At 43.4% G+C, this 15108-nt stretch overlaps 2 protein-coding genes across 4 annotated transcripts in view; one reads left to right on the top strand and one right to left on the bottom strand.

The window, feature by feature from the left end:
* Positions 1 to 2323, bottom strand: part of TMEM86A (transmembrane protein 86A) — a 110846-nt gene extending 108523 nt beyond the window's left edge. For 2 of the 3 annotated variants that reach the window (XM_077287163.1, XM_077287165.1), the window contains exons 1-2: positions 2161 to 2231; positions 1450 to 1642 (exon numbers count right to left, since the gene is read on the bottom strand). The gene's annotated coding sequence lies outside the window, so the exon portion shown is untranslated. The other variant, XM_077287164.1, reaches the window with a different exon arrangement.
* SPTY2D1 (SPT2 chromatin protein domain containing 1) lies at positions 2312 to 14698 on the top strand. The gene is made up of 6 exons (XM_077287162.1): positions 2312 to 2521; positions 10322 to 10436; positions 11100 to 12746; positions 13422 to 13581; positions 13709 to 13786; positions 13972 to 14698. Exons 1-6 carry the CDS (start codon positions 2462 to 2464, stop codon positions 14078 to 14080), a joined length of 2169 nt encoding a protein of 722 aa, XP_077143277.1. The 5' UTR covers positions 2312 to 2461; the 3' UTR covers positions 14081 to 14698.
* The last annotated feature ends 410 nt before the right edge of the window (positions 14699 to 15108 follow it).

Here is a 15108-nt window from a genome sequence, read left to right as displayed (position 1 = left end):
TTATCAGTGTTCATTATGTTTTTTGTCCAGCTCGCTAAAATGTGATTTCCTCGCTTGCTGGTTGCTCTAGGGGACTGAGTTTCTCCCCCCACACCGTTAGTTGGTGTGGGGGTTCTTGAAATCTCAGAGTAGATATTTTGTAAGGGTTTTTTACTGACCGCATAGATTCCCTTTTCTATTTTCTGCTATCTAGTATTAGTGGGCCTCATTTGCTGAATCTGCTTTCACCCCTGTGTATGTGCCTTCCTCTTACCTCACCGTTATTATCTGTTGGGGGCTTCTATATCTTTGGGGATTATTTCTCTGGAGGCAAGAGAGGTCTTTCTTTCTCTCTAGGGGTAGTTAGTTCCTCAGGCTGGCTCGAGACGTCTAGGATTTTTAGGCACGTTCACCGGCTACTTCTAGTGTGTTTGGATAGGTTCAGATTTGCGGTCAGTCCAGTTTGCCACCTCTCTAGAGCTTGTCCTATGTTTGTTACTTAGCTGGAGTAATTTGTGATCCTCAACCACTAAGGATCATAACAGAAGTCTTTACTGAAGAATTAAAAAGTCGCACCAGTGTACATGGGCAGAAAAGATTTGCAAATCTAGCATACACGTTTCGGAATGTAATCCTTATTCATTGCTTCTGGACATCTGTCAGGTCAGCAGTCTTCCCCATGATTGTGGAGCCTACTGAAATAGACTAAGGGACGTTTATAAACACTTAGGAGCCTTTGCAGGTGTTTTTTTGTTAATTATTCTAATTTACTGAGACAATGACATTTGGGTTTTCATTGGCTGTAAGCCATAATCATCAACATTAACAGAAATAAACACTTGAAATAGATCACTCTGTCTGTAATGACTCTATATAATATATGAGCTTCACTTTTTGTACCGAACTGAAATAAGTTAACTTTTGGATGATATTCTAATTTATCGATAAGCATTTGTATATAAATACCAGAAAGAGGGGAGGTCTTGGTCCAAATCTTGCTCCAGGGCCCACCAGACTCTAGTTATACCACTGCGTGCACCACTGCATTTTTCGCCCACTCCTGATTTTGGATATCAGCTACTGAACATGGCCTCGGCCCCAGTGTCCCTCCTGCCCATCCTACAGGTCCTAATTGCTAGCAGCTTTGTGACAGAGAGCAACCTGCCTCTTTTATGGTGTTACTTCCAAGTGTTTGCATTTCTTTCATGATTCGGGAACGTTTTCCCCCATTTTATTCTATGTGGATACATTATGGCACGTACTCCACACTTTTAGACATTTAGGCCCTCATGTATCTAGACCGTCCTTTCATACATAGTTTGCACCAAATGTAAAGGCTCCCAATATTTATTTGCAACTACACAAAAATAATGACATCTATGTAGGCACAGATTTTGCGTAAAAAAAAAAATGCACAATTTTCTGACCTTAAACTTGATAAATTAGTCCCAACATGAAACCCAAGCTCACATTATGGTGGACAAACCCATCGGTTCTGCCCGGGTTGAGGGTACGTGCCGCTGAGCACAGCGTTTGGCAGCGGTGCTGATGACACGGCGTTGGGGCTGCAGAGAATACCAGACTCAGAGCTGGACCTGGGGAGGGTGATTAAAGTTGCTTTTTCACAAGCGATTCGCAGCTGGGGCACAGGAGTTTTCTGAAACTGTTAAAAAAAACAAAATGGATGAAAAGAATATAATGTTTGCTCCATTTTGACACAAAAAGAACAGATATTTTTTGGCACTGGAGAAATCCCAGTTTGAGAATGGCTCTGCCCGGGTCTCCTGAGGCATGCATGTGGATGTTGTGCTTGGTTTAGGAGACCCATCCTCGGGCCGTACAGCGCGCTCCATACTTTGTGAGGAACAGACGTGTGACTAAATTTGAAGATAAACCCCTGGTTTTCCAAAAAAAGTAAGCAAAAAAAAAACCAGATATAAAAAAATTACATGCTGACCAGTATAGTATCTCAGAACTAATAAAAAAATTTTTGCCCATAGCAACCACTCAGTCTAATGAGGGAAAATGGAGTCGTCCATAGCAACCAATCAGGTTCCATTTTAAATTGTTTCTAGGCTTTATGGAAAATGAAAGGAGCCATCTGATTGGCTGCTACGGGCGAGACCATTCCTTCAATTGCCTTAGTTAAAATAAAAAAATAATAATAATTTTCCCAACAACCTTGTTGCCGACCTTCACCGCTCCGAGTACCACCTCTGCGCCTATGAAGCTTTTATATAACTGAGCAAAATCATGTGATATTACCAGCTGGCAACAATGGCGCCGCATTGGCTTCAGTGTGGGCGGAAGTGACGTTGGCGGATGTGTTTGACGTCGCAGAAAGGGGGCGTTCTCTAGTAGTTTGTGCCCGTGAGTGTTGTGCGTCACTGCTTGGAGCGGAGTCTCTGGTCCCGCCCCGTGCAGCGGCTGCTGGTGTCTGGCCGGGATATCCGACGGGCACCGTCTACTCGGTGGGGCCGACATGGATTTCATGAACGTCCTGAAGGTGGCGGCTTCTAAGCAGAGTAATGATGGCGCCTTGGTGAGTGAGGGCCAGGGGGCGCTGTGTGCCTGCGGGGTGGGGGAGGAACAGCTGAGTGTCAGATGGGGGGGGGGCATAGGTCACCCGGGAGAGTGGGGTCAGCGGTTTCTGAGTTGCGACTTTTTCTGTCATGTGCAGTTGTCGCAGGAGGTTTGTCGCTGTCTGCGATGATTTCCGTGTTCCCCCACCTGTGGTTGTCCTGCTGTCACCCAACTACAACTCCCATCGTGTCCTGTAACAGCTGCTGCACAGGGATTGCAGTGTTACCTCTCCTGGAGGGTGCATGCTGGGGGTAGTAGTGCTCCTACACAACGGATCGCAGTGTTACCTCTCCTGGGAGGGTGCATGCTGGGGGTAGTAGTGCTGCTACACAGGCATCGCAGTGTTACCTCTCCTGGGAGGGTGCATGCTGGGGGTTGTAGTGCTGCTGCACAGGGATCGCAGTGTTACCTCTCCTGGAAGGGGCATGCGGGGGGTAGTAGTGCTGCTACACAGGGATCGCAGTGTTACCTGTCCTGGAGGGTGCATGCTGGGGGTAGTAGTGCTCCCACACAAGGGATTGCAGTGTTACCTGTCCTGGAGGGTGCATGCTGGGGGTAGTAGTGCTGCTGCACAGGGATTGCAGTGTTACCTCTCCTGGGAGGGTGCATGCTGGGGGTAGTAGTGCTGCTACACAGGGATCGCAGTGTTACCTGTCCTGGAGGGGGCATGCTGGGGGTAGTAGTGCTGCTACACAGGGATCGCAGTGTTACCTGTCCTGGAGGGGGCATTCTGGGGGTAGTAGTGCTCCTACACAAGGGATTGCAGTGTTACCTCTCCTGGGAGGGGGCGTGCTGGGGGTAGTAGTGCTCCTACACAGGGATCGCAGTGTTACCTGTCCTGGAGGGGGCATGCTGGGGGTAGTAGTGCTGCTACCCAGGGATCGCAGTGTTACCTGTCCTGGAGGGGGCATGCTGGGGGTAGTAGTGCTGCTACACAGGCATCGCAGTGTTACCTCTCCTGGAAGGGGGCATGCTGGGGGTAGTAGTGCTATGGCTGGTGTTATGTGCTTTCCTTACACGAGGCGGGGGAGGGGACGGTGCTTCGTCAGCAGCCGCTGACAGCGTTCACACAAGTGTTTGGGGTTATTGCACCATTCAGACTTTTTTGGCTTCCAAAATAATAATAAAAGAAGCCGCGTTGCTTGCTGTGCAGAAACCGTGCGCAGTTCAGACCGGATTACCTCCGTACATGTGGTTTTCACGCATTGAACCTGTTTATTCTCAAAAATGCAAACATTAGTGAACCCAGGAAATGACGATCTGTATAATCTACACCTGGTTCTGGCCACGTAAAAAAACAAACAAAAAGAAAACGTACTAAAAGTGTTTATTTTCCGTGCAGAATTTCTGTGCTGAAATTCCCGGCATTTCTGCGCTTATTTGTGTCTTTTTACGGAAAAGCAGAAATGTCAGGCCAGAAGTGTAACTGGCAGACTCAGGATCCTCGATGAAGGAGTAAAGTCTGCAGCAGACAGTGCAAATTCTCCAGAGGAAAAGTGAATCCAACCCATGGGAACATGAAATCCACGACACGTCACCGAAAAAGGCAAGAACACCGGCTCACTGCAGAATGCGGACAGGCCCTGGTGGGATGGAGGGAGCACAGGAGACTGATGGACCCCTCACACCTACCATCCATGGGGGCTGACCATTGAGGCTTGTTCAGACGTCCGATTTTCACGTACGAGCGCTGTCTGTGGTTTTCACGGGTAGCGCTCTTACCTGCGAGAGTCTGTGGAGCTATTCACACGATTTTTTAAATTTTTTTTTGCAATCCACAAAAACTCACGGAGACACTTACGATTTCGATCCGAGTGTCAATATTGTCCATTCAAGTCAATGGTTCCATGGACAAAAATTGGACTGCACTCGAATAAAACCCAGCTTTCAGAATGGAGACGGGGTCATTCCATGTCAAATGAACCAATGATTTTTACCACTATATTTTTAATTCTTTTGATATTTTGTTATTTGGTAATAGTGTGTCAGAGAATGCAAAATGTGAAGAAAAAAAATTCTAGTTTTTTTTTTTTTTTTAATTGATTTTCAAAGTTCGGAAAAAGTGCGAATTTCGGTGTTGCCTGCCTTTACATTTCTCCCCATAACTCAGGCTAGAAAAGAGATAGAGAAACAAAATAAACACCATTCTACTCAGAACAGTACAGGCTTTCACCAGATATGTCACAAGAGTATCTTTGTTAATATTTTACCTATGCGAACGCAAGCGCAAAACTTTAAAACGCATTTCCGAAAAAAAAGTTTAATTTCAAAAACTGCACATGTGCCTGCTATGCTCCTAGCCACATCTGTGCCAAAATACAAGTTGGGATCGTGATGGGATCATATTTTAAAAAATAAAACTATTACAGTGTCAATTCGAAAATCTGGAATGCAGATCTGTTCAGTCTGTGGTGTAACAGTGTGGGGTCCATATTTACCAAATAATCCATGATTGCTAGTTATTACTGTATTATATTATTATGTTACAGAGTATTAGAAGCAGGAGAGGACAGAGGAGAAGCTTTGTTAGGGCTGAGGATGACCAGGGGTAGACGGTGACTGCAGAGCAGATGACCGGCCGGCAGCTCGGGCCTCCACAGACCGTATTCACACCAAATATTAACACCCAGGCAACTCCTCAAATGGAGGAAGGAAAATATTGTTAACATCCAGTTCATGTATTGTACAAACCAGGACTACGAAGAGGAGGAGAGTTTGTTATAACATCGGTTACAGGAAGCAGAATCCATCACAGGGACTCAGCAATACCAGACTGTCATCCCATGTAGTGGAAATAAAGACAGTGACGTCCATGACGTGGTAGAAGGCGGCACAAGATCGGCAGTGGATGACACAACTGGTGATGTGACCTGTGAATATGATCGGCGCTGGTGGCGGCTACTGGACTCTCCAAAGATTGTGAAAAAGAAGACGTAGAAGTGACTTTTCTGCACCTTCTGGTCCAGCGCCGTCCTCTGTGTATCCAAGGAAACCAGACATTGTAAAAGTTACAAAAATCAGATATAACTCAGGTGGAGCCGAGCACCATGACAGGCCGTACATACTCTGACACAAAAGGAAGCGGCCATTTCTAGTGAGCGCTTATGGACAAGATTACATTTCACCCTCTAGAAGGGACACATTGATGATAACAGGCCAGTGTAAAGGTGCCGTTACACTAAGCAACTTACCAGCGATCGCGACCAGCGACGTGATCGCTGGTAAGTTGCTGCGTGGTCGCTGGGGAGCTGTCACACAGACAGCTCTCTCCAGCGACCAAGCGACTTCGGCATCGCTGAAACTGTCTTCAGCGATGCCGAAGTCCCCATGTAAAAAAAAAAAAAAAACCACTACATACGCATCTTCTGTCGTCCTTCATGTCCTTCATGTCCCTCGGCGCTTGCCGCACTGACTGTGTCTCAGCGCCGGCCGGCCGTAACAGCGGTGCCCAGCGGTGAACCGCTGTTACTGCAGGTTCACCGCTGGGCTCTGCTTTACGGCCGGACGGCGCTGAGACAGTACGGCAAGCTCCAGGGGACGTGACGGACAACAGACGGTGAGTATGTAATGTTTTTTTTTTACTTTTACCATGGTATCCATGGTAAATATCGGGTTACTAAGCGCGGCCCTGCGCTTAGTAACCCGATGTTTACCATGGATACCAGTGAAGACATCGCTGGATCGGCGTCACACACGGCGATCCAGCGGTTTCAGCGGGAGAGTTGCGACGAAAGAAAGTTCGTCCACTCTCCCTGCAACCAGCGATATCCCAGCAGGATCCAGATCGCTGCTGCGTGCCAAACATAGCGATATCGCTATGCAGGACGCTGCAACGTCACGGATCGCTGGCGATATCGCCTAGTGTGACGGTACCTTAAAAACCTACTATTAATTGGTTGAATAGTTCATATTTTATAGAACGAGGATTTAACTACTGTACTATTCTTCTTAAACACTTCATAGATGACCTCTTTAGTGATATAATAGAAAAAAAATTGTTCCATGTATAAATACGTGGTAGAAATATTGGTTCTTTTAATCTTGTTTTTAACATATAATTAGGACGAGACTGTATTTAGAAAACCACACTTGAGGATATGATCACCTTTTTTCTTTTGGCTTGTTCAATGAATTCAGGTTGAAAATGCTGAGCAAGTTGTGTTATGATGATTAAGATGCATTTATTGTGGCACTTCGGTAGTTGTTTTTTTGTGTTTCTTTATTGTTACATATAAATGTTGAATGCAATAAGTTGTAATTTGAAAAGAAAAAAAGGAAGAAACTCAGACAAACATAAAATCAGATGATTCAAGGCTTAAAAAAAATACAAATGTGATAGATCCCAAGTTGAATCCCTGTACAAATATAATCAAGAACACAAGTAACACACATGCATGTTTTCAGTTTTAAAACATACGTTTTTTCACATGTAAAATGTAAAGCCATACCAGGCCAAAATCCGCGCTTTTTTGAAACTTTAGAAATCTGTAAAAAAATTAACTGATGAAGAAAAAAAAATTCAAAACTTTTAATTTGTAATTAACGAAAGTTGTACTTCATAAAAACAAAAAATAAAAAAAATGTAAAGGCGTCAGGTAAAAAAAATATTCATATTTGGATCACTTGATATGGAATGACCCGAAGGTGATATATATTTATTCATATGCGGAGAAATGAAAAAAATAATTAAAAAAAAATATATATATATATATATATATATATATATATATATATATATATATATATATATATATATATATATATATATATATATATATATATTTTTTTTTTTTTTTTTTTTATTTTATTTTATTTATCCACATATGAATAAATCAGACAACGCTCTGGTCCACAACTTAGGAAAAAAAAAATATTCAGTTTATCATGATTCTGGCAATGCCAAGCATCATTTTACCAGTTCATTTTTTATTTATTTATTTTTACTGCAGATGAAACAAATAACATTGGAGGAAGAATCGCATTTTATTTCCGCACCATGTGCACTTTTTTGATAAAATGAACGGTGACATTCAAAGTGACAACTCGTCCCGCAAAAATCAAGCCTTCGTATGGCCATGTCGATGGATAGATAAAACGGTCAAGGCCCTTGGAAAAATGGGACAAAACAATGCAGAAACCCTAACCCTAAACTCTTCTCTTGCTGTAGATTTAGTTTCCCCTTTTACACTCGGATACACTTAGTTTCCGTTAAAAGGAAACACAGCTGTAAATTAGTGTTGTTGGGTGGTTTTCTATTTGTGGGGTGTCAGTGCCACAGTCCTTGTTGTTGGGGCCCGAGCTCTAGGATTTACCGTTGATCATGTGCAGGTTGTGGTGTCCTTAGGGACCTTTCTATCTACACGTGGGCGCTCTGATTATATCCTGATTATAGCTGTAGTAGGTCGATGAGCGGTGGAAGTTCTGAGGTTTTCGTGGCCGGTCTTGGGGATTTCACTGTGTCTTATGTGACATCTGAGAAGTGTGTGGTGGGTTAGAAGTGCTGCGTTACTTTCGGGGTGCAGTCATTTCACAAAAAACTCTAAGAAATTCCTGATCAGCAAACCATGAGGCACAAACCAGAAGTGATCTTGAGATTTGCTGAACTCACTGATTTTTTTATTTTTTTTTTCTCCCCCATCTGTTCGGCTTAATTTGGACGACTGTGCTTTTGGTCGACAAGCAATAACCCAACTGTGGCCTAAAGTGCTAGTGCACGTTGCCATGTGTGATGCCGTGATTGCAGAGTGTGCACTGTGCCAGCACTGATAGTTTCATCATCACAACAGGGGCAGATGTGTCCCCCATGGAGCAGAATCCACCGCTGTAGTAACCAATCTTCACCAGTCATGCCGGGGTAGAAACACTCTCACCTGGTAAACGCCTGAATGAATTTGAGAACTTCAACATTTTTTTAAAATCTGCATCTTGTCAATTCTTTCAGCATTTTTCCAGCATTTTTTTTTCACACGTATTTAGTGAATTAAATAATTGTCTACATGCACTTATGTCACTTAGGCAGAGCTGCAGCCAATCACTAAGCTCAGTAGCTTGTGCTGTCTACACAGGCAGAGCAGCTGAGCTTATTGGAAGCAGTGCTGACGGCAATAACAGGACGCAGGAATCTGCGGGACCAGGGGAGGGTGAGTAAAGAACATAGAATCATAGAATGTTAGAGTTTGAAGGGACCTCTGGGGTCATCGTGTCCAACCCCCTGCTCAATGCAGGACTCACTAAATCATCCCAGACAGATGTCTGTCCAGCCTCTGTTCAAAGACTTCCATTGAAGGAGAACTCACCACCTCTTGTGGCCGCCTGTTCCACTCATTGATCACCATAACTGTCAAAGTTTTTTTCTAATATCTTATCTCTATCTTCTCACTTTCATTCCATTGCTTCTCGTGTTTCCATGTGTAAATGAGAATAAGGATGACCCTTCTACACGGTGACAGCCCTTCAGATATTTGTTGACAGCTATTAAGTCTCCTCTTAGTCTTTTTTGCAATCTAAACATTCCCAGGTCTTTTAACCGTTCCTTGTCAGACATACTTTGCAGTCCACTCACCATCCTGGTAGCTCTTCTCTGAACTTCCTCCAGTTTTTTTTCTTAAAATGTGGTGCCCAGAACTGGACACATTATTCCATATGAGGTCTGACCAAAGAGGAGTAGAGGGGGAAAATTACTTCACACAATCTAGACTCTGTGCTTCTCTTAATACATCCTAGAACTGTTTGCCTTTTCTGCTGCTGCATCACACTGTTGACTCATGTGCAGTCTGTGATCTATTAGTATACCCAAGTCTTTTTCACACCTGCTGTTTCTTAGTTCTATTCCTCCCATTCTGTAGATGTAATTTTCTTATTCATGCCAGATGTACAATCTTGCATTTCCCCCTGTTAAATACTATTCTATTAGTCGCTGCCCATTTGTTCAAGCTTATCAGATCCTTCTGAATTATTTCTCTGTCATCTCTAGTGTTAGCTATCCCTCCTAGCTTTGCATCGTCTGGAAATTTGATCAGTTTACCTTCAGTTCCCTTATCTAGATCATTTATAAAAATGTTGAACACCACTGGGGCCAGGACAGAGCCTTGTGGTCCCCTCTTGAAACACTTTTCCAATTATGAATTCACCTAATCATAGCCTTGTCAATCTCATGGTCATTTTTTCAAAAAAAGTAAAACTTTATTTATGAAAAACTTTATCAAATGCTTTGCTGAAGTCGAAGTATACTAGATCTAAAGAGAAAAAAAAAAACTGCAGCCAGTTGCCACGTTTTCTGAAAACTAAAAACCTCTAAGATTCTGGATTTTAGCACAAAGACATTTAGTCCTTTTTGTGGCTTTGACAATGATTCCAGGGATTTGTCGTGAGAAATATTTGGAGAGTATTTGGAAGATGTTTTTGAATTTAAGTGTTTTTTTTTCAGTGGGTTTGTCTTGCGTTTTTGAAGAGCTTTTTTATTTTTTTGTGCCCCCAAAAGAATAAAACAAATTACACCCTTTAGTATTATTTACCTCCTTGCCTATTAAGGGTTTAATATCTGCAGCGCGTTCATTATTACTACAGATCCTGCTTGTTTGATGTCAGTTCATTGCAAAAATCCGTGTCTGCTCTTGAGTTCCTGGAAGTTTGGCAGAATGTGTTGCCCATGTGAACGTGGCCTTTGTCATGAGCTAGCTGAATTTGGTACAGGGGGATGTGGATTTCGTTGTGCCGGTGGGCTGCTTGTTTTAATGCATTTTTTTCCTTCACTTTACAGAAAAGGTACAGCTTGGCAGTGGGACCCCCCAAGAAAGATCCCAAAATCAAAGGGGTGCAGTCAGCTGCTGTCCAGGCTTTTCTCCGGCGCAAGGAAGCGGAAATGCGGAAACAAGGTATGATCTTTCCCAAAAAGCTTTATTATTAAAGAAATAACTTCTAACTTCCATTTTTTTTCATTGGATTCCTGCCGTTTCTGTACCCTGCTGAGCCTCTTGTGCCAGGCGGCGTGGCCTCACCTATTAGTCTCATTGCACGAGAAGTTTACTGATGATATATTGTGAGATAACTTGTATAAATTCCTCTCCTTGCAAAAAATCGCCCATTAATAAGAGTCCATGAGTTGCCTTTTTTTGTTACGAAAAAAACACTAACCTTATCTCTGAAAAAAACGAGCATCTGCGGATATTGATATTTATGTTAATGTGTATACGGCCGAGATTCGCTGTGGACTTCTTCCCGCACATGACACTTTTTTTTTTTTTTTATTCATCCAGTTTCAAGGGGGGGCTGTGTTGCACTTGCATGTGGCCACTGCCATAGCTGGTAACAGCATAGTAGTGGGGGTACTTTGTGTCGGACCCTCAGTGATCACCTAGTAGATGTATAAGTCATCACCATGCAAGTCCTGGACAACCCCTGTAAGATGACACTGTTGTCCTTTGAATCTAACATGCATGACGACCATTACTGTTAATGCCAATGATATGGTCATTTTTGCTTTCATGCATATATACATTTTCTAGTTAAATTTAACTCCTTATATTTTTGTGCTCTAGAAATGACCGAAAAGAAAAAAAAAGAGGAACTGTTGGCGAAACGCAAGGAAATGAAACATGACAAAAAAGCAAGGGCAATGGCTTCCAGGACAAAGGACAACTTCAAGGGCTACAATGGGATTCCAGTAGAAGATAAACCCAAGAAACGATCAAAGTCTGACCTGGACCAAAACGACAATAACGAGAACTCTGAGTACTTGACAGAAGAAGAAATGTACGAATACTCCCAGAGCGAGTCCGAGCAGGAGGAGTTTGAAGAACCACCACCGCCGCCGCCTTCAAAAAAGCCTAAGTTTTCCAATGTGAAAAGGCCACCACCGCCTGCAGCGGGCATGAACTTTGCTGATTTGCTGCGTCTTGCAGAAAAAAAACAATATGAGCCAGTGGAAATCATAAAACCTGTTAAAAAGGTGGATGAACGACCAAGAACTGCCGAAGAAATCAGAGAAATTGAGTTCTTGGAAAGGAAGAACCAAAAAACCTCAAAGACCAGTAGCCAAACTGTAATAAAAGTTAGCAAAAGCTCTTCAGATAAACATTCCTCTTCTAAGGAAAGCCATTCAGAGGAAAGGAAGATAAAGAGCAGTGGCTCCAGCTCGAAAAGTAGTCATCATGACAAAACTCGAAGTGAAGACGGCCGGACCGTAAAAAAACATTCTGATGTGAAGCACAAATCTGAAAAACACTCGTCAGCAAGTAAAATTTCTTCTAATGGAAGCTCCAAACCTTCATCTAGCAGAGACCCTGGTGGTAAACAGTCTTCATCTTCCAGACCAGAGACTAATGAAAAACTTCAAAAAAGTTTCCGACCCAGCAGTTCAAGCTCAAGTTCTGTGAAGTCTTCTGGAGCTTCTGGGAAGTCATCAGTTGGCCCTGGAACCAGTACCATGCGGCCATCTGGAGGATCGAGCTCTTCGAGGCCTTCTGGAGCATCTACTTCTTCTTCTGGACGGCCATCTAGTGGAGCAGTTACACCTTTTTCCCGACCAACAAGTAGCTCCAGTTCCTCCAAGCCTTCTGGCATCTCAGGCTCTGTCCACTCCTCAGGAAGCTCTTCTTCCAGTTCATCACGGCCCTCTAGCGGATCTGGGTCAGCCAAACCATCTCGACTAAGCAGCTCTGGACACTCGATGAGCAGCTCTGGTTCCGCACGTCCATCAAGCGTATCTGGATCTAGCCGACCAACCACTGGGAATACTTTGTCAGGTGTTAAGCCTAAAACTGCCCCATCGGGCAGAGAAGGGTCATCCATGCGACCAAATGGAGGCGCAACTTTAGGTTCTTCTAAACTTACAGCTCATTCTGGACCTGGAAGGCCAGGAAGTCATTTGACAATGGGACCAGGGTCAAAGCCCAAGTGTACTGTGGTATCTGAAACTATTTCCTCTAAAAACTTAATTCCTAAATCTGGTAATGGACCTGTGAATGGCACGAGACCGGGTCAGGTGAATGGCATGAGACCGAGTCAGGTGAATGGCATGAGACCGGGACAAGTGAATGGCACGAGACCGGGACAGGTGAATGGCATGAGACCGGGACAAGTGAATGGCACAAGACCGGGACAGGTGAATGACACGAGACCAGGACAAGTGAACGGCATGAGACCGGGACCTCCACCAGGACAACGACCAATGTCTCGCCCACCAGGTATTCATAGTTGAAACTTTATTTTTTTTTTTCTAATTATGAGCCACTTCTCTCCCCCATCACTAACCTCCTGAACTCATCATTCACCCAGATAGTAATTACAGCTGCCTATTGTGGCCTATGGAGAGGAGAGGAAAGATGTGTAGGCGTTAGAGACCTGCACAGATTATGCTGCTGCTTTCTAGTGTTTTATCTTATCCCAGTGCTGGATTCACATGTACACTGCTCAGTACTGTTGTATAATGTCATCCATGATGCTTCTGAATTTGTGCTACACAGAGACAGAAGAGAAGGAATCCTTTGTGTAGCTGTGTGCAGCTAGAAAAAAAAATGCAGGAGACAAATCATATAGTGGCCAGCGATAGTGTTGTTACTCATTACTTACACACGACCTCTTATTGTGAACAGTCGCTTAAAATGACAGGTACGCTTTAAAGCCGTTCTCCAGGATTAGAAAAATAAACGCAGTGCCAGCCCTGACCCCATATGGGTTTTCCGTGTTATTGCAGCTCTGCTTCATTCACTTCAATGAGGTGCAATGGCAGACGTTGTCTATGTTCCCAGGGTGGTGCTGTTTTCTGTGGAATCATGGAGAACCCTTTTAAAAGATCTGTGGTGTAAATATTGAGGGTTGAGTTTTTTGTAATTTGCTGAGTAAGAGTCGTCTCTCTGCAGGTCCTCCTCTGCCACCCATAACTAGCGCATACAAGCGAAGAATCGACGACGAGGAAGAGGAGTACGACTCCGAAATGGAAGATTTCATTGATGACGGAGGGGAATCGCAAGACGAGATTTCAAAGCACATCCGCGAGATATTCGGCTATGACAGAATGAGGTAAGGGGTGGAATCCCAGTCTTCAAAGTGAAATTTATCATTTAGAATTTGTATCCTCTGGCTTGAAATGGTCAAGATGGCGAGATGTGTGTCCTGAAGGTAATTCATTCTGCCCTGCTGTTCCCAGATATAAAGACGAGAGCGACTATGCCTTGCGTTACATGGAGAGCAACTTCAGAGAACAGCAAAAAGAGGAAGCAAGGAGGTACGTCCGCCTGACACCAGAGAGAATAGCTTTCTGCCCAGCTTCAGGGATGATCTGCCAATAATCACTCTCTGCATCACTGATGGATTTTCCCCAAAATTTGTAGAAAGATTGCAGCCCCAGGGGTCTGTGCTCTTGCAGATTTAGTCTCTAATGTCTTGTTTTTGTTTTATCTTCCTCCCCAGTTTGCGGTTAGGCATACAAGAGGACCTGGAGGAGTTGAGACGCGAAGAGGAAGAAGAGAAGAGAAAAGCAAATCTAGAAAAAGCCAGGAAAAAGCTGAAAAAACAATAGCACTCGCTTCATCCAATACAGACTTTTCAACTTCGGCTCACTACAGTGCAGTTCTCAGCACTGCCACCAGGCGGAGACTGTAACCGAACCACAAGGGAGGCTATAGGCTTATAGCAAAATCATATATATATAATAGAGAGGGAGAATTAACGATCATTTTAAGAATCTAGATATGAATTTCTGGAATATTTTAGTTGTCAGTTTTTTCAACTTTTTTGCTACAATATCGCAGGTCAGAACCGGTTCTATCAGATACCCATGACTCGGTGAAGAGATCAGTTTCTATTTTATTTTATGAGTATATCATGTGTGGGAATATGGGTCTTGTTCTGAGAACAGGCCGATCAATAAATTATTTGTAACATAAGAGGATTTATGGAATTGTCCACTCGCCATATTATAAATTTTTTTTTTCATCAATGGATATCGGTATCATTTAGATCTCTGCTGGTTACGATGTGTATGTGGCTTATATGTAAGGTTATTTTCTAACCAGGGTTGTTTCCAATCCTTAAGTGCACTTACCACATGTTACTGGGTTGGCGATAAACGTGTTTAGTCACTAATCCTGAAATATAACCTGATGGAAAAGAAAATAAGAATAAAACTGTGCAGAGATTTCCGTGTAGTAACGTTTTATATTAATCAGAAACACCAAAAGGGTCCGCCGTCTCCAAGACCATTCTACAACTTGAAGGGGTTCCTCATTTTTTTTTTTTTTTTTTTTTTAACTTAGAGTGCACCGCTGCTCTGTGGCTTTGTGTTTTTGTTTTTTTTTGTTTTCTTTTAAACTTCTGTGGGGTAGGTGCGCTTCTGATTGATCGTTCAGACCAGCGACCCAAGTGCTGCACTCTGCAGAATCGGAGGAGCGCAGGGTGACTGGGAGGAGCGCAGGGTGACTGAAGCTTGTCATGTCCAGGAAAATTGCTTGTTTTTACAAACTGTTTGCAATTTAACAGTGTAAGAACCAAAGGATAACACATTATAAACAGGGCTGAATAACTGCTAAATACATTACATATCCTGTA

This window comes from Ranitomeya variabilis, chromosome 2 (genome assembly GCF_051348905.1).
Source record: "Ranitomeya variabilis isolate aRanVar5 chromosome 2, aRanVar5.hap1, whole genome shotgun sequence".
Taxonomy (NCBI): domain Eukaryota; kingdom Metazoa; phylum Chordata; class Amphibia; order Anura; family Dendrobatidae; genus Ranitomeya; species Ranitomeya variabilis.
This window is presented reverse-complemented; position numbering and strand designations above follow the sequence as displayed.

Coding starts and splice junctions, on each gene's coding strand:
- SPTY2D1 (XM_077287162.1), top strand. CDS start 2,462: ATGGATTTCATGAACGTCCTGAAGGTGGCGGCTTCTAAGCAGAGTAAT. Junction 2,522..10,321: donor AGAGTAATGATGGCGCCTTG/GTGAGTGAGGGC, acceptor TTCACTTTACAG/AAAAGGTACAGCTTGGCAGT. Junction 12,747..13,421: donor ACCAATGTCTCGCCCACCAG/GTATTCATAGTT, acceptor GTCTCTCTGCAG/GTCCTCCTCTGCCACCCATA.